The sequence below is a fragment of the Monodon monoceros genome, unplaced genomic scaffold (genome assembly GCF_005190385.1).
Source record: "Monodon monoceros isolate NGI ecotype Baffin Bay Population unplaced genomic scaffold, NGI_Narwhal_1 Super_Scaffold_5, whole genome shotgun sequence".
Taxonomy (NCBI): Eukaryota; Metazoa; Chordata; class Mammalia; order Artiodactyla; family Monodontidae; genus Monodon; species Monodon monoceros.
In genome coordinates this window covers 111,448,043-111,469,641 of record NW_021703782.1, presented here as the reverse complement: position 1 = coordinate 111,469,641, position 21,599 = coordinate 111,448,043, and the positions used below count along the sequence as shown (strand labels likewise).

Below are 21,599 nucleotides of genomic sequence, written 5' to 3'. Positions count from 1 at the left end.
TCCTAGTACGGGTCGCTGCCACTTGTGACCACGAGTCCCACAGAGCACCCACTCACCCTGTGGATCTAGCCACTGCAAAGCCGGCCCCGCCACCCAGTCACCGGGTCCCCAGCCCAGAGTTCAGGACCAGGGACAGCTCCCGCCCAGCGACCTCTGCAGCAGGGCCTTTGCCCATGTGCTCACTGCACACTTGGCTAGCTCCTCCAACTTCAAAGCGGAGGAGATAATATGAGCTTTGACACAGAGTCCCCTGATGCCCAGGAAAAGAAGATCACTGCCCCTCCCCTTCTCCCTGACAGCCCTTCCCAGCCCCTCCGTTCCTGGTACCAGAGTTCCCCACTCTACACTCACAAAAGGGGCCAGGAAGCCCCAGCTCCTGAACAGAGCTTCTAGAAGCTCATGAGCTGCTCGCCAGCCTGGGGTGCCCTGCAGGGTCCAGAGAATCGGCTGACCATGCTTCCCACCACAATTACAGAAAAGACCTGGTATCGGCTTGGTCCCCGGCATCACCTCCCGCTTTTGAGCCTCAACCACACACCCACAAACTCTCTGTCTCAGGGGTCTGCAACCACAGGTCCTCACTGCAGCTCTCCATCCAGCACGTGGGCAACACTGCATCACCCACATCAGCCTGCACATGGACAATGGCAACATGTACTAGAGCATCCTTGCGAGCTTGGCAACGCCCAGCCTGCGGGCGTTGAAGAGGATACAGACCTCTTCCGAATGGCTGCTTTGACAATGAGCCCAACTGGGCCTTCCTGGCAGCATGCCCATCCCTGAGAGAGGGGATGCCATAGCCCCACATAGTACACAGGAGCAAACTGAGGCAGGCCTCATCTAGAACCAGGACCAGCTCCAACAACAACTGCAAGAGTCAGAGGCAATGCCAGGTTCAGAGGACGAACCACTGGCTCTAGCATGAGCCCCAGTGTTAAAGCCCAGGCTGGCACCAGCTCTTGAAGCAGCTCCAGAGCTACAGCAGCTCTGGCACCACCACCAGGGGTAGAGACAGCTCCAGCATCCACTCTAGCACCGAAACTAGATGTAGAAAAACCTCTGTACCAGTCTGAACACAAACTACAGAGACAGAGGCAGTTTTATTATGAACTCCTGTGAAAACTCCAGCGATAGTTCTAGCACCAGACCTAGAAATAGAACCAGCTCAAATCAGAGTCTGCTCCAGAGCCAGCTCTAGCACTAGTTCCATGCTAGAGCCTGTGTAAGCCCCAGAGCCAACAGCGGCTGTAACAGCAGCTCTAGTTCCAACACCAAAGCTAGGAGTAGCTCAGGCACCAGCATTACCAGCATCCAGAGATAGGGACTGCTCCATCACCAGCTCTGGTGTCAGCTCCATTGCCAGCTCTAGAGCCGGAACCTGCTCCAACAGCAATTCCAGAGGTAGCACGAGTATAAGTCTCAGAACTAAAACCAGCTCCAGATCTAGCTCTCGCACCACCTCCTGCCCTAGAGCCAGCCCTGGAACCCATTGCAGAGCTACGGCTGGTGCAGTCTACACAGCAAGAGTCAACACTAGTACCAGCTCTAGAGCTTCAGCCTGTGCCAGTCACCGACCCACAGTGACAGTAAGCTCTGTACCCACCTCCAGTAACGGCTCATAAAATACAGCCAGTGCCACCTCCAGAACCAGAGTCTTCCTGTCCTCACCTGTGAGGGCATCCTTTTTCTGCTTTTCTGTCTTTTTTTTCTTTTCATATACTTTATGGTTACCTGTATTTTGTGTGTTAACTTTCATATAAAAGTTCATATTACATGTACCCCTACGTTCATGGCAGCACTGTTCACAGTAGCCAAGACATGGAAACAACCTAAATGTCCATTGACAGATGAATGGATAAAGAAGATGTGGTACATGTATACAATGGAATATTACTCAGCCATAAGAAAAGAATGAAATAATGCCATTTGCAGCAACATGGATGGACCTAGAGATTGCCTTACTAAGTGAAGTAAGTCGGAAAGAGAAAAACACCATATGGTATCATTTCTACATGGAATCTAAAATATGGCACAAATTAACTTATCTACAAAACAGAAACAGACTCACAGACACAGAGGAAAGACTTGTGGTTGCCAAGGGGGAGGGGGGAGGGGGAGGATTGGATTGGGAGTTGGGGATGAGCAGATGCGAGCTGTTATATGTAGAATGGATAAACAACAAGGTCCTATTTATAGCACAGGGAACCGTATTCAGTATCCTGGGATAAACCATAATGGAAAAGAATAAGTATATTTACAGCAGAAACTAACACAACACCGTACGTGAACTACACTTCCATAAAAATAAATAAATAAGTTTATCTTTTCAAACATATTTAGCTGTACGATTCGGTGGCATTAACTACATTTCATTTACTATGCTGTGCACCTTCACCCCTATCTAGTTCCACATTTTCCTCACCCCCAAAAGAAACCCCATACCCATGAAGCATTCCCTGCCTGTTCCCCACTCCCGCTACTCCACGGCAGCCCCGCCCCAGCAATGTATGAGGATTCCAATTTCCCAAAATTCTCTCCAACGTTTGTTATTTTCTGCTTTTCAATTCTAGCCGTCCCAGTGGGTGTGACGCAGTGTCATTGTGGTGTTTGCATTTCCCTCATATCTAGTGATGTTGCGCATCCTTCCATGTGCCTAATGGGCCATTTGTGTATCTTCTTTGGAGAAATGTCTATTATTTTTAATTAAGTTGTGTTTATGCCCTTGAGTATAGGAGTCTTTATATATATTCTGGATACAAGATCTTTATCAGATTTATTATTTTCAAATATTTTAATCCATTATATGGGTTTTCTTTATACGCTCGACATTGTCCTTTCACTCACAAAAGTTTTTCATTTTGATAAAGTCCAACTTAATCTGTTTTTTCTTTTGTCTCTCGTACAATTGGTATCATATTAAATATACCATTGCCGAATCCAAGAGTATGAAGTTTAGCTCTATGTTTTCTTCTAAGATGCTTTAGTTTTAGGTCTTAAATTTAGGTCATTGATCCATCTGGAGTGAATTTTTTATATGATGCGAGGTAAGGCTCCAGCTTTACTCGACTGCGTGTGGGCATTCAGTTTCCTATCACCATTTGTTGAAGAGGCTGTTTCTCTTTCATTGAATGATCTTGATATCCACATTCAAAACCAATTGCTTGGGTTCATTTCTTGATTCTTAATTCTATTTTATTGATATGTGTCTTGCCTAGTTGCTTTTGCCAAATTTCCATTACAATATTGAAATGAGAAGCAAACGTGGGCATCACTGACTTACTCCGGCTCTTAGGGAGAAAGCCTTCAATCTTTCTCCGCTGAGTAGAATGTACACGTGAGTTTTTCATAAACAGTCTATATCATGTGAAGGAAATGTTTTCTAGTTCCATTTTATTGAGATCACTTATTATAAAAAGGTTTGGGTTCCTTCAAATGCTAGAATGTTTTCTTTACATCAGTTGAAATGATCGTGTGTTTTCTCTGATGTGTCGTGTGACACTGATTAATTTAGCTATGTTAAACAGCCCTTTGTTCCAGGGATAAATCATACTTGGTCGTGATGACAGTCCTTTCAATATGCTGACAGGTTTTGTTTGCCAGTATTTTACTGAGGATTTTTGCATCTCTATTCATAATGGATTTTGGCCTGTAGACGTCTTTTCTTGTGATGCCTTTGGAATCAAGTTAATGCTGGCATCACAGTGAATTTAAGTGTTCCCTCCTCCTGTTTTTTTGTTTGCTTGTTTTGTTTTGTCTTTAAGAGTTTGGGAAGAATTGGTGTTATATCTTTAAGTGTTTGAGACAAAACACCAATGAAGGCATCAGGTTCCGGGCTTTTCTTTGTTGGGAAGTTCTTATCACTGCTTCAGTCTACTCACTTATTATAGGTCTACTCAGGTTTTCTATTTCTTCTTGAGTCAGTTTTGGTAGTTTGTGTGTTTCTAGGAATTTTTCCGTCTCATCTAGGTTAAGCGACTTGTTCCATAAAATTGTCCCGTATGTGTCAAATTTTGTAAATCTTTAAAAGAAAGAACTGTTGGTTTCATTGACTATCTCGAGTGCTCTTCTGTTCTGTTTATCTCTGCTCTAAGTTTCATTATTTCCTTTGTTCTGCTAACTTTAGGTTTACTTGGCTCTTCTTTGCCTAGCTAATCAAAGGCGTTTTCTCACCAGCCCCAAACAACAGCCGGTCACAGGGCCTCTCCCCAGGTCTGCATTGTTGGGTAGATAATTACAGACTGGAGTGGACCAGGCTACCAGGCACTCTCCACCCCAACTGGCAGTCCAGGCCACTCCCAGACTACAGTTTCACCCTGAATCTCTCCTGCCCCCATGCTTTGATGCCTGCCCATCGACAGGCTGACCTGGCCTCTCACAGACCACAGCCTTAGGTGCTCTCTGTGCTCTGGGAACAAGAGGACTTGCTGAATTTTGCAAAGGAACACTGCCCACGGGCACAGAGCCCTATCCGCCACCACCAGGCACTGCTTCTGTGCACTTCCCTCACACCTTCCTATGTTTGGGTCACTGGTACCTATGCCCACGGGCACCCAAGAGCATCCATCACCCAGTAGATCTGACAACAGCAAACCTGGTCTTTCAGTCCAGCCACCAGTCCCCAACATGGAGCCCAGGACCAGCAGAAGCTCCTATTCCAGGTTCTGGCATCAGCTAAGGAGATGCCCTGAACTGAACCGTTGGGACGTTGTTCACACGCTCAGTGTGCACTCCAGCCCCAGGCAGAGAGGATCAACCTGAGCTTTTCCACGAGTCCCCTGGTGGCCAGGAGAGGATGACTTCCCCACCCCTTCTCCCTGACAGGCCTTCCCAGTTCCCGTGTATCTCAATGCATACCCAAAGGGGACGAAGCCGGGTTGGAGAAGACGCCCCAGTTCCTAGAAGCCCCTGAAGTTGGATGTTTCAATCCAGGCGGACTGTGGCCTCTCACCGTCTACCTGGAGAATAGGCCTCACCAGCCTCGCCGGACTCTGCTCCAGCACAAGAGAGGCACGTCGGCGAAAACCTGGCAAAGTGCTCGATAGTGGGAGCGTCTGCCATCCCCCTCTTCGTTTTGACTACTATTGTCAACCGTGCGCTCTCAGCTAAATCAAAGCTCTCCTTTAAACTAAAGGTGACAAAGCACAAGGGCTCCAATCCTCTTGTCATCGGCAGGCGGACTCCCAACCACTGCGCCACCAGGGAAGCCCTAAACTTTTCTTTTTTAAGAGCAGTTTCAGGTTCATAGAAAAGCTGAGTGGAAAGTACAAAGAGTTCCCATAGAACCTCTTGACTCCACACACAAAACCTCGCCCACTACTGGCATCCTGAACCATAGAATATGATCAATGAACCTACACGGACACATCATTATCACCCAAAGCCCACAGTTTACATCAGGACTCACGCTTGGTGCTGTACCTTCTATGGGCTTTGACAAATGTATAATGACACGTATCCACCATTACAGTATCATACAGAATTGTTTCACTGCCCTAAACATCCTCTGTGCTCTGCCTGTTCATCCCTCCATCTCCCCTTAACCCCTGGCAACCACTGATCTTTCTACTGTCTGCATAGTTTTGCCTTTTCCAGAATGTCGTAAATACCTGGAATCATTCCGTCTGTAGCCTTTTCAGACTGGCTTCCTTCACTTACTGTTATGTACTTAGGGTTCCCCCCTGTCTTTTTCTTAACTTGATAGCTCACTTCCTTTCAGGGCTGAATAATATTCCACTGTGTGAATGAACCAACAGCTATCTATCCGTTCACCTACTGAAGGTCATCTTAGTTGCTAAGTTCTGGCAATTATAAATAAAGCTGTTATAAACATCCCTGTGTAGGATTTTGTACGGATATAAATTTTCACTTAATTTGGGTGAATACTAAGGAGTATGATTGCTGGGTCATATGGTAAGAGTCTGTTTTTTGTTTCGTAAAAAACTGCCACACTGTCTTCCAAAGTGGCTGCACCGCTGTGCGTTCCCACCGGCGATGAGTGAGAGCTCCCGTTGCTCCGCAGCCTCACAGCATTTGGTGGTGTCAGCGTTCTGCATTTTGGTCATTCTAATAGGTGTGTTAGTGATATCTAGTTGTTGTTCTTAATTTGCATTTCCCTAACGACATATGATGTTGAGCATCTTTTCATATGCTTATTTGCCATCTGAATCTCTTCTCTGGTGAGCTATCTGTTATGTCTTTTGCCCATTTTGAATCAGGTTGCTCATTTTGTGATTGCCGAGTTTTAAGAGGATTTTGTTTTGTTTTTTGTGTATTCTGGATAACGGTCCTTTATCAGATGTATCTTTTGCAAGTATTTTCTCCCAGTCTATGGCTTCCACAGAGCAGAAATTTTTAATGAAGTCTAGCTTATCAATTACTTCTTTCATGTATCATGCCTTTGATGTTGTACCTAAAAAGTCATCACCATACCCAAGATCATTTAACTTGTCTACTGTTACTTTCTAGGAGTTTTATAGTTTTGAATTTTACGTTTAGATCTATGATCCATTTTGAGTTAATTCTTGTGTAAGATGTAAGGTCTGTACATCTAGGTTCTTTTTTTGCAAGTGGATGTCCAGTTTTTCCTACACCATTTGTTGAAAAGACTATCTTTCTTCCATTGTATTTCTTTTGCTCCTTTTTCAAAGATTAGTTGACTATATTTTTGCAGGTGTATTTCTTTGCCCTCTATTATATTGATCTATTTGTCTATTCTTTCACCAATACCATGCTGTCTTGATTACTGCAGCCTTACTATAGTCTTGAAGTTGGGTGGTGTCAGTCCTCCAACTGTGTCCTTCTCTTTTAATATTGAGTGGCTATTCTGGGTCTTTTGCCTCTCCACATAAACTTCAGAATCAGTCTGTCAATGTCCAAAAACTAACTTGCTGGGAATGCGCTGAATCTGGGAAGAATTGACATCTTGACAACACTGAGTCTTCTGATCCATGAACACAGAATCTCTATTTATTTAGTTCTTCCTCGGTAACTTTCATCAGAGTTTTGATATATAGATCAAATATATAGTTTGTTAGACTTATACCTAATTACTTCATTTTGGGGGTGCTAACTGCTAACCTAAAGGAATAAGACAGCCAGTTATTTTACCAACAAAAAGAGCTTATTCAGGAGCAGCAAAGAATTGTAATTCAGGACATGTAACTATGGTGAACCACATGCAAGTCTGGTAAAGCAAAGGAGAAGAAATTTTATGGAGCAGAAGGGCACGTTGGAAAGGGCTACTATAAATAAAAAGTCCAATGGAGTAAACTGGGGTTTGAAGTATAGTGGCCTTTCAGTAGCTGAGTTGTGACGGTCTGACACTGAGCTATTGCCAGGCAAGGAGAAATTCCCTCTTCCCCCTGCTGGCAGTAGTGGTGTCACTTCCTGCCCGAGACGCAAGGTACATCTCTTCCTGTTGGCACCTGTATTGATGTTGAGTGACATGTGCATGACAGCTCCCTATTCTGGCCTCCCAACTCCATGTTAGTGAGGTTTCCCTTTACAGGCACACCTCCTCTTACTGCACTTCCCTTTATTGAACTTCATAGATGCTGCATTTTTTACAAATTGAAGGTTGGTGGCAACCCTGCATCAAGCACGTCTATTGGCACCATTTCCCCAACAGCATTTGCTTACTTCATGTCTCTGTGTCACATTTTGGTAATTCTCACAATATTTAAAAAACGTTCACTGTTATATTTGTTACGGTTTGTGGTCAGTGATCTTTTACAACTCGCTGAAGGCTCAGAGGGTGGTTAGCATTTTTTAGCAATATTTTAAATTAAGGCTGCACATTTTTTTAGACATAATGCTATTGCACATTTAACAATTGGCTACGGTATAGTGTAAACATAACTTTTACATGCACTGGGAAACTGTTAATTTTCACACAGTGTAAATGGCAATGTATTTTTTTGTTTGTTTTGCTTTGTTGGCCGTGTGGCATGTGGGAATCTTAGTTCCCCAACCAGGGATCGAAACCACGCTCCCTGCCGTGGAAGCACAGTCTTAACCACTCGACAGCCAGGGAAGTCCCAATGGTAATGTATTTTTAATTTCAAAGTCCACTTGTTCATAGGAACACTTGTTAGATAAGAAAGCAATTTGGTTTTTTACAATACTTACGTTGTATCCTGCAACCTTGATACAATCATTTGTTTCAGGTTTTTCTGTCAATTCTTCTGGACGTTTACATAGACGATCATGTCATTTGCAAAGACAGTTTGATTTCTTCCTTCCCAATCTGCATGTATTTTTCTTTTTCTTGTCCTGTCGCATGTGCTAGGACTTCTCTATTATGACACTGAAAAGTAGTGATGAGAAGGGACATTTTTGCCTTGTTCCTGATCTTAGCAGGAAAACTTCTGAGTTTTTCGCTGTTAAGTATGATGCTATCTGTACGTTTGGGGTAAATGTTATTTATCCAGTTGAGGAAGTTTTTCTCTATTCCTAGTTGCTAAGACATATCCAGTGATCAGTCTGGCTTTAAACTACTGGTCTTATTTGTTAAAAAGTACTTTTCTTAATGCAACATAACATGACCTCTCATGAGTGACTTAGGGAAAATCTGGGATTTGTTATCTGGCTGGAGTTTAGCTGACGGTAGTAGAAAGTTGGTTAGTACCAGGGGATGGGACCCTGGATATATTGGCACACAGCTGCAAAACAACTTATCTGGAGATGTGGTCACCTGAGACAAATATCTTTTGAAGGCGAGACTTTGAGAGACTAGCTGAACACCACCTTGAGAAATGAGAAAGGCTTGAGAAACTCCAGGACTGCAGGGGGGGGGGCGGCTCCTTTAACAGTGCTGGGTAGTCAACAGAAAGACAGGGATAGGCTCAAAGTCCTCAATTTTTAGCTTAAGACATGGACTGCGAATCAGGGACTTCCTATTACTCTGTAGAAAAACCTCTCATGGTTTTCAGCTGCAAGATTGAGTTACCTGAACACCCAAGTTTTAGCTAGCCCATCAGCAAATCCTACCAACAGGCGATTCACCACCTTACCAGGTCTCTCATGGAAAAGCTGGAGTACTGACCAGCCCTCAGAATTGAAATGGGGATATTTGGGGCAACGTTGGATGCCTCAGGTACCCTGAACACCCAACCTCACCAAGGCTCACTTTGAGAAATCAGTCCCTCCTCCCTCGGCTGACAAGGCTGTGCCTTGCTTGAACTCTCATCTGAGGAAGTTACCTCCAAGGAGAAGCCAGTCTCCTCAAACTCACTCCCATCTCACCTCGTCTCTAGACTGCAAAGTACAGTCGGACCTCAGCAGGTCCCAGGTGGCCAGTTACAAAGTCCAATCCAGAAGCAGCTTTGAACAAGTACCTGCTGCTTTACATTGGAAAAAAATCAGGGAAGCGTGTGGGAGCTGATTCTAGAAGTGCTTGGCCAAGAAAGGCGGGGTGCAGTTTCAGAGGGGGCTCCACCCATAAGCAGGACTCAGAGTGGGCTAGCTAGGGAACTGGAAAGGATCCGATCATTTCCTTTGTTGCTTGACCAAAACCTGGAACCCACAGTGGCCCATGCTGAGGTGAGTGAACCTTCCAGAAATCCCTTGGAATGACACAGAGGTAAGAACTCTTTCTTCTACGCTACTCTCTACCAGGAGCGAGGCAGGCTTGTTGGAAGGTCTTAACAATGTTACCTGCTATCCACCCCACAGGTGGTCTGGGGAGGGTACAGAAGACTCATCCTTTGAGGAGGTACTAGAAAAGCACTGTGAACAGAGTAGAGAAGCACCACGGTGGCCCTTCCCTGAAGGCTGGATGGAATGCCACGGGAGATGCAGGGGTAGAACCATGCTCTTGGGCCAGCAGATCCTGGGACCTGAGGGTGGCAGGGAACACCTTACTTCCACAGGCCATGTACGCGAGGTTCCCACAGTTGTCAGGCTAGTGCAATGGACTGGGTGCGCCAACCCACGGGGGGTCTGGAGACAGCTCTCTCTCTGCCCTCTGCACCCCGACGCAGGTCTGGTGAACAGAAGCTTCACTTGAGCTACTCAGTTGCATGTAGCCCCTCACTGAATTTCTAACCATGTGTTAATTCAACTTCTGGAGCCCCTAAGTAGAAGGAAAGGTTGACTGGGAGCCTACTTCCCAGCCTCACCCAAAGGGGCCAGTGGCACAAAACTACCCTGGCCTTGCAGGACTGTTGGAACCCCAGTTCCTGGTGAACCATGGTTCCTGAGCACGTGTCCTGGTTACAGCTATCTCCATCTGATTCACTATGCAACAGGAGGGGGACCTTCTGACTTGGAGACTCTTGCCATTTGCTTCTGAAAATATTTGACATTAGGCCCTGGGAAGTTTTCTCCCATGACTCTGCATTTCATCTTCTGCGCTTGAGGCGCACGACACCCAAGAGGTGTGCATCGGGCCTCCTAGACTCGTTCTGTAACGTTCTTAACCTCTTCTTCCCTGTTGTCCATATTCCATCGTCCACTATTGCCTCTGGCCATGAGGCGCTTCGGGTGCCACCAAAGTCCTGTGCAGCGCGTCCTTGCTTCCGTGCGTCATCAGCTCCCAGCCCTGGCCAGGGAGGGACACGAGTGGCCAAGCCCAGGGAGGCTGGAGCATTTTCAGTGTTTCAACTTGGATACAGGCTCTGTATCCCACCAGGTGAAGAATTCTCTGTATTTCCTCAGCCTTTCTGCGCTGTATCTCCTATTGTCCAGTGCTGCTTCTAGAAATGGGGTGCTCCTGATGCCACCTGCCACCAAAATGCACCACCTGCTCACCCTGCACACCAGCTACATGAAGCTGGGGACACAGCAGCACTCCAGGCCGGAGGGGCGAGCTTCCTGGACTTCCAGGCTTCAGGGGGAGCACCCAATGATACATCCACCAGGCCTTTTGAGATGCTCCTGCGATTTCCACAGGGGGTTTATACTCTCCCAACTCTGACTGCAACATACGGACAATAATTCGGGAGTAACTGCTGGGTGCAGAGAATGGGACAACAGGATCCTGGAATGATGTGCTAGGTCAAGCAAGATGGCAGGAAATTGTGCTGCATGACGCAATCACTTCCTAAGATGTATAACCAGGAACAGATACACATAAGCACGCTTTTAAGGCTACAAAGTGCTTTTGGCACTGCCTTCGCTGTGGCCCACAGATTTTAATGCACAGCACTTTCATTACCTTTCAGTCCTAAACTTTCTCTAACATCCACTAGGGATTACTCTTTGAATCACAGGTAATTTAGAAGTGTGTTTTTAAACTTCCAAACAGGAAATTTTAACAATTACCTCTGAAGTTTTTAAATTGTTCTACGGCCAGATACGATGCCGACGCTTTGAAATATGACTTGCTTTATGGACTAGGAGGTGGTCAGTTTTCACCACTGTTCCACGTGTGCTTGAGGTACATACTGTTTTTAAATTTTTGCTGCATCCCGAGGCATGTGGGATCTTAGTTCCCTGACCAGGGATCAAACCCACACCCCCTGCATTGGAAGCAGAGTCCTAACCACCGGACTACCAGGAAAGTCCCGGTACACACTGTTTTTAGAGGCACTATTCTGTGTCCATCAGATCAAGCTTACAAACGCTCTCGCTGAAACCTTCCCTATGCATCTGATTTTGTCTGCTTGGTGTATCAATTCCTAACGGAGATGTTAAAAATCTCCCACTTTGGTTTGTGAATTGATTTCTCCTTGTAGCGGGGTCAGTTTCTGCTAGACAGATTTGAAGCTGTTCCTGGTGCAGAACTGTTCTACCTTCCAGGTGACCTGCACCCCTTTCATTACGTGGCGACTTTCTTTTCTCTCTACTAGTGCCTTTTACCTTCAAATCTTCATCTTATAATACAGCCACACCAGCTTCCTTTTGGTTACCATCTGTTTCTTAACTGGAGTTTAGTCAAAAGAATTTTATTAACAGTTTTACTGAAATATAATCCACATACCATAAGATTCATTGAGTTTTGTCCCGTGCATTCATCCCGGCTGCCTGCGGGCTTGGACTTAACTGTGCCTCTGACTGTGCACCCTCCATTGGCCTCGCTCGGTTCTAAGTTTTACTCTTTCTCTCCTGCCTCCCCCCAGATCGATAACTGTCCACCCCACTCCGCTGTGCTTCCTGCTAGTTCAGTTTCTACCTTTTACTGGTTACCTTAGGATTTTTAATGTGCATGTCTACCTTAAATTCTAGGTTTCACCCACCTTAGAAATTAACTTCGAATAACTCAATGCCAGGCAGCCTGAGGACAGCCCCACCGTCTCCCAGTTACCGAGCCCGTCAACTCCACTCCAACGCAGGCTACAGGAGTTGGCTGGTTTTTGTCCTTTTCCAAGTGAGTTTGGGGCAGACACAGCAGTTCCTGCTCCTGTAAACACGGGGGAGGAAGAGGGCGCCAGGGAAGCTCCCCCTCAAGACGCCCCCTCCCTCCTCGCTGCTCCCTCGCCCCCCACCCCGCAACTTTCAGGGAGCGTTCCGGCCTCACAAGAGGAGCCTAGAGCCCCGATTTGGGTCATCCCTCCCCTGGATCCAAAGGCTCTCAAGCACGCGGCGGCGTCCGCTCTCCGCTGGGACCCGGAGCCTGCAGCCACCCAGGTCGGCGTCGGGCATCCGGGCCCTCAGACCAGGCCGGCCCGCTCCAGGTCCTGGGGCAGGATGCGGCCCTTCTTGCGAGCCTTCTCCAGGCGCCGCTCGGCCCTGGCCGCCTTCTTCTTGCGCAGGTTCTGCCGCCGCCTGTCCTGCCGCTGCTGCATCTTCCCCAGCACGTGCGCCGTGCGCTTCTCCCACGCACGCTGCCGCTGCGCCCGCCGCTTCTCCTTGCGCTTCAGGGCCTCCTGCAGCAGGTGCTCGTCGTCGCGGATCTTCACGCCCTCGGCCTTGTACAGCAGGTTGGTCCACTGCATCTTGGCCTCGAGCTCCCGGGCCTGGCCCGCGTCCTGGTCCCGCAGCTCCTCCAGCCGGGCCCGCCGCGCCTGCAGGCGCTCCAGCAGCTGCCGGTAGTTCCTGCCCGTCAGCGGCGTCAGGTTCCCCTTCAGCTTCTGCCTCTTCTCCTTCCTACGCTGGGCCTTGCTGCCCGGCTCCTCCTCGCTCACCTCCACCTTGGAGGAAGAGGGCGATGTGAGCTGCGCGCCGCTTCCCGCCCGCCTGGGGCCCGCGCACTGCGCCCACCTCCACCCGCCCGACGGCCGCGCAGCGCTCACCTTGTTGAAGAGCAGCCCCGCCTGGACCTGCGCCTCCTCGTGGGGCGCCTCGGGTGGCGGCTTGGCGGCCTCCACCCCCTCGAGGGCCTCGGCCGCCTTCTCCTTTGCTCTCAGTTCCCTCCGCTTCCTCTTCTTCCGGTCGCGCTCCTGCTTCCTCCGGCGTCTTTTCTCCAAAGCAGCTGGAGACAACTCCTTGGCGCTGCCCTGCGGCGCAAGAAGGTGCTCACTCATCAGGTTCTCCCAACCGCGGGGCCCCCAGCCTGGCACATGGAATCAGGGCAGGAAAATGGGCCCACCACGTGCAGCGTTCCACCCGCAGGTGACCTGGCACCCAAAGTGCACCCAAAACAAGGCCAAGGGGACCCCACGAGAACCGTGCCTTCCGGATCCCAGGCACCTACCATACCGGGGCACTTCCCAAACATGCTGCCTCTAAGTCTCCCCAGTGACCCAATAAGGGACATGTGGTCCTCCATCATTTCAGAGACAAGGACGGGGGCTTAGCCAAGGCCACCACCCAGATCTTGGCATTGGGTCAGAACACTGCACCTGTGCAGACCACTGCACGATTCTGACCCCTGCGGGGCAGACAACAGTGCTCTGGACCACTGCAGGAAGGCAGGGCCCTCGGGCCTGTCCCAGGACAGTGCAGAAAGAAGCCAGGGGACTGTCCCCACACAGCAGGAGGCTTGGGGGAGGGCCCCAGGAAAACAGGGGGCGGGGGGTGGCGATGCCATCCACGCTGAGGCTGGTTGAGGTCCTGGAGCGTCCGTCCCATGCCTGTCACCTTGGGCTGGTCACCTCATCTCAGGCCCTGGCTTACCTCACAGGGCTGTCGTGCATTTAGACGGACAAACGTGCAGGAATTGTCGCCCAGTGTGGGTGTGTTAGCAAAGGCAGCTTTCCCTGAAGGAAGAGGCTGAGCCTCTCTCCAAGGCCGCAGGACAGAAGAGCCTCTCTCCAAGGCCGCAGGATAGAAGAGCCAGAAGCTCAGCGTGGCCAGCAGGAGGGGGACCCTGGGGACCGAGCTCCCCAAGATGACAAGAACTACACCTGACCTCTTGCAAGACAGAGCTGCCGAGGCCCTGGCGGCACCCGCCGCAGGGGCGGGAACAGGGGCTGAGCCCCCCCCACGCCTGCCCCGTCAGCCCCATAATAGCTGGCAGAGCTGGCGCTGACCTCAGCAAGCAGCTGAGCGTCTTCTCTCCAGGCAGGGTGCGGGAACCACCACAGGACCCAGAGGTCTCCTCCACCTACCTGGCCCCGCGCCTCCCGGATCTTCTCATGCAGGCGCTGCCGCAGAACGTCCAAGGCAAATAAAGAGCCAGGCTCACTGGCCAGGCCATCTGCAAAGAAGCAGTCAGAGGACCAAAAGGAGACTCCCCCACCCCCCGACCTTCCTGTGCCCTCCCCAAGGGCCCAGCTTCGAAGCCTGAGTCTCCATACACTGCCCCCCTCCGGTGACCACTCGTGGATCTGCAGGTCAGTTCCAGTAAATTCTACCCTACCTCTTCAAGCTGGACTGGCCTCCAGGACAGGACATCCTCACGAAGTGCGGCCCAAACCCATCTCCCACTTCTTCCACCTTCTGCAGTGCCCCCCCAGAGCCAGAGACAGCTCTCACACCACTTCAGAGACGTGAGGGCAGTAAAGCTCTACAAGCCAAGCTGCTGCAGGACCTCAGTGGGACATGGCCTTGCCCCTCGCCATCCCAGTTACTACGCGGCCTGGAACTACTGTGCACTTCCTGAGATTCCCATCCACCCACAGGGGCCCCGTGATCTGTCCTCTGAAAACGCGCTCTTCGGGAAGTCTCACACGATCTGATCGTGCCGTTATGACCAGAGAGGCCCACTTTTGTATCTGTCCCAGATCCCAGTCGACCCTGCCCACCCCCCTCACCCGCAGGGGCCCCGGTCGAGCTGGGGGCCTCATCCTCCTTCTCCTTGGCTGCCACTGGCGTCCTGGCTTGAGACTTCTCCGCAGGGGCCTGGGCCTTGGGTTCTGCAGCCTTCTCCTCCCGCTCCTGGGATTTCTTCTGTGCTCTCTTCCTCTTCTTTTTGGGGGGCCTAGCAGCTTCTGAGACTTGAGTTTTGCCAGCTGAAACACAAAATGAGAAAGGGCTGCCACTCCAATCCCTGTGACCCATTCAATAGACAGGAAGGTCTTGCAGAGGCTTCGGTCCTTGAAGAATGCCAAAAGCCCATCAGGATGGGGGATATGGAGACCCTCATCCGTTGAGCTCAGAACCACAAACTTCCTAGAAAGCAGACTAGCCACACTCATCAAAACCCTGAAAAGCACCCACACGCTGCCCCAGCAGTCTGCTTGTGAGAACCCATTCTGGGTATGCAGAAAGATGTGGCCTCAGGATGTTCATCGTTACGTCCTTTTTTGAGCGAAAAACTAGTTAAACCTAGATATCCATCTACAACGACAGCGATGGCACCGCCACAAAACAAACTATGATGTACCCAACAAAAAATAATGGCACAGGCTTTCACTGTAACAGACTGGGAGAGAATTCCCTGGCGGTCCAGTGGTTAAGCACTCTGCGCTCTCACTGCCGAGGGCCTGGATTCAATCCGTGGTCGGGGACCTAAGATCCCACAAGTGTGTGTGTTGGGGAGGGCACAAAATGTTTACATTCTAAAAGGAAAATGAGAGTTGAGTACACAAAGTAGGAGCCAAATTGTTTCAGTGAGAAACACTCAGAAAAAGTTTTAGAAAGACACAGATCTAACTAGTAACTGAGTGGTGAAAAAATTCACTTAACTTCATTTTTCTACGATGAACACATTTTCCTTGTATAAAAAGAAAAGGTCGTTTTCCCACTGGTAGGTCCACGGCAGACGTGCCCACTCTCCCCTCCTCTGCGCCAGGGCAGGCCAATTACTGTCTGTTTCACCTACTTGTGTACCTGCCTCCTGAGGGAACCCTTGTCACCACTGCCGTGTAAACTCCCGTTAGCAGGACCCATCTTCTTCTTCCTTCTCCCCACACCACCACCAGGCCCATAGTACTGGGCTGAAAAAGTAATTTTTTCATCATCACTCATACCTGTCTTCCCACCCGGCGTGGAGGGCTGGCTAAGCCTGTTCACGATGCCCAACGGCAGGGCAACCGTTCCACGGGGTCACCTCCTCCAAACCCCGGCCGAGCTTCCAGCCCGGAGGGCGCACAGCTGAATCCCTCAGACTCCCAGACGGACGCTCCCAACGAACAAGGGAAATGGCGTTGCCTTTAAGCATCCCTTACAACACTTCCCTCTAATATTTCACAGGCTTGTTTCACGCATCTACGTGCCTACTCCACCTGAAGGCTACTCAGGTGCGGTGTGGGGCACACACCGACCTCCGCCGCGGAGGGGAGTGGGGACGCTGGGGGGTGGAGGGGCGCCCCCTTCCGAAGCCCTCCCAGTCCCGGCCGGGGGCTGCGCTTTACCCGACTTGCGCTTCTGTGGCTCGGGGCTGGGCTGGGAGCAGATCTTCTTGGCCAGACTCTGGAGGTAGGCGTCCTTCGCAAGCAGAGAAGCCATGGCTGGAGGTGCGGGGGTCGGGCGGGGCTCGCTCCGGGGTCCTACTCGCGGGGAGGAGAGCCGGGGCGCAGCGTCCCTCGCCGGCACCGGCAGCCACAGACATATACCCTGCCCCCGGCCGGCACGACCCTCTCCCCTTCCGCTGCGCTCGCCGGAAACCAGCACGTGGGCAGGCGCGGCCAGCCGAGCGCCGAGCAGCCAGCGCGCGACGCTCGATTAACCAGGTGGCTCCAACGGAAGAGGCACGGGGGGCGGGGCGCAAAGCATTATGGGGCGGGGGCGGGGACCGCGCCCGGCACGGGGTAGGTGGTCTGTACCCATAAGGGGGGGACAGGAACAGATCCGCAGGAATTTAGTTCTCTGGGGACTCAGACCCCAAGTGGAAGCTGGCGAGATCGCGTTCGTTCAGAAAGGACTGCGCGCCGGGCAGGTTCCAAGGCCCCGGGGTACAAGCGTTGAAGAAAACACAGCAGCGTCCTCATCAAGTTTATGTTTCAGTGGTGATTGCTAATAAATTCAGAGTGACGTGGCGGGTCGTGGGTTGGCATGTCCTCTGTACACTGGGACGGTGATCTCCCTCTGGGAGGGAGATAAAGCACGCCGGTGACAGGGCTTGGGATTGATGTCCCGGATCTTCTGGGGTGACACCCGCCCCCCGCTTCTCAGGTGAGCCTGGCTCCAGGCACTGGGCCTAGCGTTACACCTGGGTTGAGTCCTGAACCTCCCACTTCACTTCCCAGCTCCATGACCATGAGCACAGCACTACAACCCCTTGCAAGCCCGTGGTCGCCCCTCCCTGAGATGCCAATAACGAGCACCGACTGGGGTGCAACCAGACGCACGCCGCCTAGGCCACGTGGTATGCAATAATGGCAGCTTTTCATGCATTCACCAAACATTAGGGCCCTTCTAGGTCCTAGACAGCTCTTTCTAGGCAATGGAAATGCAGCCATGACTCCGAGCTGACAAAACCCCTGCTTGCCCAGAGCCCCCGTGAGAAGGCTGACCTGGAGCCCAATGTTGTCCAGGCAGAGCCCAGGGGCTGTTTTCCGACAGCCACCGAGACCAAGGGTGGTCCAAAACTGATTGGGGCTGAGCAAGAAAAGGAACCGACCAAAGCAAAAGGGTGGAGCTGGCTTTATTCAACAGCCTCATCACAAAAAGAACCAAAACGTGTGCAGCAGCGGAATTAGGAAGGACCCTGCCTGACTTCTGCAAGAGTGGGCAGCCCCCTTTCCCCACAGCCCTGCAGGGGCAGTCAGCTAGCGCAGGGAGCCTCAGGGCAAGGTAGCGGGCAGAGCTCTGCATGGGGGCCTGGCCTTGGCTAGTACTGTCCACTCTGAGCACTTGCGTCCTCCATTGTAAACACCACGCTCAGGTCAGGTCTCCCAAGGCTGGGCATCCTCCCTGCCCCGCCGTTAGGTCCTCAACGGGACAAACTATCCTGGAAACTTCCTTCCAGCCAGCCAGGAAGGTAGCAAATAAAAGGTGACAAGAGGAAGGATGGGCCCCCCTGGCATGGCTGGGGGTATTTGCTTTCCCCCAACACTCCTAGGTGGGCTGTCCCTGGGCTGACACGGTTCCGAAAGAGGCCACGGCAGCTCCCCAAGTGGGCCCCAAGGCTGAAGGGAGCTGAGGCTGTGGTGAGCCCAGAGGGGAACACTGCACTTCATTCCTAAGGTCTAGGGGCCCGGGGAGAGGAGCCCTGGGAGGCTCAGGCGTGCTCTGCGGGGCCGGGGCCACCGGCGTGGGAGTGGGCAGGGGCTGCAGCCTGCAGGGGGCCAGCACTGGGCTCCGGGGACGCCGGCAGAGGGACTGAGAGGCCGTCGGCGGAGTCTGTGTCGAGGTCCAGCCTCCAGTAAGCTTCACACAGAGGCAGATCATTAGCTTCGCAAAGACTTGAGCTTTTCCACCACCAGAAACCCAGGGAGAGACAGGAGCAGGCAGTGAGGGAAGCCAGGGAGGGAAAGCGAGACAGAAGCAGAGTTAAGGAAACAGACCACATCCCAGGCCGGCCTTCCCCTCCTCTCCTCGGTGCTGGCCCCTCCGTCAAGCGGCCCGGCTGAGGGCGAGGCGCGGGCGGCTGCCCCTGCTTCCGGGTCCTCCAGAGAATCCGAAAGGGCACCTTCTGGGACCAGCCACCAGCAGGCTGTGACCTCGGCTGGTCCCTTCCACTGACCAACCGGTGTCCCTCCTGCCAAGTGGCGTTCCTGGTCCCTGCCGCCACCTCCTGTCCTGGCTCCAGATGCCCTCCTCCCGCAGGGAGCTGCCAGCCTAGCCACACGCTCCCACCAGCTGCAGGAACCAGCGTCCAGAGCTCGCTATGGCCTCCTCGGTCCCAAGGCCCCTGAGGGCAGAGAGCCTGTCGTCCTTCTGGGTCTGGCCCTGGCTGGGACTCAGCCTCAATGGGGTGGCAGTTAGGAGCAGAGGCCCTGGTGTTCTGTGTGACCTCAAACAGGCCCCCGGCCCCTCGAACTTAGTCTCCTGTCTCTAATAAGGGGACAGCAGGGCCGGCCTCTCAGGGCGAGGACGCAGGTGAAGGGCACGGCTCGTGAAGGTTGTCAAGGGGGCGACTAGAGCATGTCCCGTTCCCACACTCGTCTCCATGGCTTTCTCCCGAATCCTGCCCTGCCTCTCGCTCCCTCCCTTGCTCCTGCCCTCGGCGTTCAGTCTCAGAAACCATCCTGGACACAGAGCGGAGTCTCAAGGAGAGTGGAGGGCAAGAGGCCGAGAAAGAGCAAGTCGTGAGCAGAAAGCAGGGGAGTGAGCGTAGAGATGGGGGTGCAGGAGATGGGGGTGCAGGCAGCCGGGACGCACAGGGAGGACAGGGGATGGGCTGAGCGCTGGTGGCCGGGGAGATGGGGGTGCAGGCAGCCGGGACACACGGGGAGGACGGGCTGAGCGCTGGTGGCCGGGGAGATGGGGGTGCAAGCAGCCGGGACGCACGGGGAGGAGGAAGGACGGGCTGAGCGCTGGTGGCCGGGGTTGGGGGCCAAGCAGGGAGGCACTGACAGCCCGCGGGCCCGGCCTCAGCCGAGCCCCAGCCACTTACAGGCATTTACAGACGAGAGAGGAACTCAGCCTCTCGAGGCAACGGGAACAGCGGGAAGGGACCCCAGGCCGGACCAGAAACCCCTCTGGGTGAACCAGAGACTGCCGGGCCCAGAGCCAGGACGCGAGGAGCCTGGCTCTCAGAGCCCCTGGGTTCCCCTGCGGCCCTGCCCCTCTGGCCCTCAGCCTCAAGAGGCAGCGCTGCATTGCTGGCCTGCAGCTGCTCAGTCCAGGGGCTTGGCCCTTGGGGGCAGCAAGGGGACAAACACGGGGACATAGGGGACAAGCAGGGCTGTGAGCAACGTCCCCAGCAGGGTCTGAAACCCCCCAGGGACCCACTTGGGACCCCTCTCTGAAGGCCTGGTATGTAGGAGGCACCTGCCGCGTGTCTGCTGAGCCGTGGGTATCAGGGACTAGAGAAGGCCCCAGAACCCTCTGGAAGAGGCTAGACCGCTCCCTCTGGGCAGTGATACTCTGTCCCTTCCCACAAAGGCCAAGATGGGCGGGGACCATGAGGGGTGGCACTGAGTCCAGCGCAGTGAAACCAAGCCCCAGATCACTGGCTCTGGGCGTCTGTGGCCCCAGCATGGCTGCCACGGGACAGAAAGGAGCGCTGAAAATCCATGACAGGAAGGACACATTTGTCAGGCAAGGGGGAGAGGGAGTGTGGACTCCGTGTCTGCTGGACCGAGTGTCAATCTTTCCAAGCTAATGGGGACAGAGATGTGGGATCTCTCCAGCCTCAGTTTCCCCAAATGTAAATTACACCTGGACTCTGATTTCTGAGGCCCCCTCCAGGTCAAACCGCCTCAGGTCTCAGGATTCTAAGCGGCCACACGAGGGCTGGGGTGACAGGTCTTGCTCCTGCTGTATCCCTGGGGCTCAGCATGGGCCTGGCATGTAGGAGGGCTGTGGTCTGTGAACAAGGCTGAGCTGAATGGGGGCTCAGTGGTCCAAGTTCCCAGGCCTGGCTTTCAAGGCCATCCTCTGCTTGGGTTTTCTCCTCCTCCTTCCCAGAAACCCCCACCCCTGACACACACGGTGGGTATTCAGTGACCCCCGTATGGAACTACATCCCTGGGCAAGCACTGGAGTCCTGGACATGAGCCTGGGTGGCCAAGAGAGCTAGCCCCGCCTTGGCTGGAATGTTTAGGTATTGCTTAGACAGCTAAGAGGGACAGACAAGCCCCCAGACAGAAATGCTGGCTTGGCCCTCCCAACCCTTGCGGCTCTGTGATTTTCATCCCGATGCCCGGGCCCCGGTCGACGGCGTAGGTTGTCTGTAGATCAGACGCTCTGACCATGAGGTCTCCTCTGAAACCCAGGCAAAGGGCTCTGTCGCCAAGACCGGGAAGGGTTTGGAAGAACGGGACCTTCGGGCTGCCAGGTGGGGCTGGGCCACCCCCGCTGGCCGGGCCCAGGTCCACAGGTCCGCTGTGCACGGGGTCCAGCCCTATTTGTACCTGGACGAGTAGTACTCCTCCTCCAGCTCGTAGAGGTCTGTGGAGACCTCGTCCCGCAGGGCGATGAGCTTCCGGTCACACCCCTCCTGCAGGGCCCGCAGCTGCTGGCTGCGCTCATCGATGGCCTCACTCACCGCCCGGAAGTCGCTGAGGATGAGGAGCTGCTTGAGGTCGGACACCAGCCTCATCAGGGACTCTCCGGCTCGGACCTACGCGGATGGGGGCGGGGCAGCGCAGTGAGGGACCGACAGCAGCCCGCCTCCCTGTGCCTGGCGCGGGATAAGCAATGGCCTCAGCTGCCTCACCTGCCAAGTGGGACCACGGCACTAACACAGGGTCATTGTGAGAAGTGAGGAAACTAGAGCATAAGCTACA

At 52.6% G+C, this 21,599-nt stretch overlaps 2 protein-coding genes across 3 annotated transcripts in view; both read right to left on the bottom strand.

The window, feature by feature from the left end:
• Positions 1-11,758: 11,758 nt before the first annotated feature.
• SURF6 (surfeit 6) lies at positions 11,759-16,858 on the bottom strand. The gene is made up of 5 exons (XM_029203929.1): positions 16,617-16,858; positions 15,075-15,272; positions 14,430-14,518; positions 13,173-13,376; positions 11,759-13,070 (listed from the first exon to the last, which is right to left on the bottom strand). Exons 1-5 carry the CDS (start codon positions 16,708-16,710, stop codon positions 12,591-12,593), a joined length of 1,065 nt encoding a protein of 354 aa, XP_029059762.1. The 5' UTR covers positions 16,711-16,858; the 3' UTR covers positions 11,759-12,590.
• Positions 16,859-17,831: 973 nt separating this feature from the next.
• Positions 17,832-21,599, bottom strand: part of MED22 (mediator complex subunit 22) — a 7,209-nt gene continuing 3,441 nt past the window's right edge. For both annotated transcript variants that reach the window (XM_029203860.1, XM_029203861.1), the window contains exons 4-5: positions 21,225-21,433; positions 17,832-18,614 (exon numbers count right to left, since the gene is read on the bottom strand). In XM_029203860.1, coding sequence (XP_029059693.1) covers positions 18,425-18,614; positions 21,225-21,433 — 399 coding nt within the window. In that variant the 3' untranslated portion in view covers positions 17,832-18,424. The remainder of the gene's footprint in view (positions 18,615-21,224; positions 21,434-21,599) is intronic.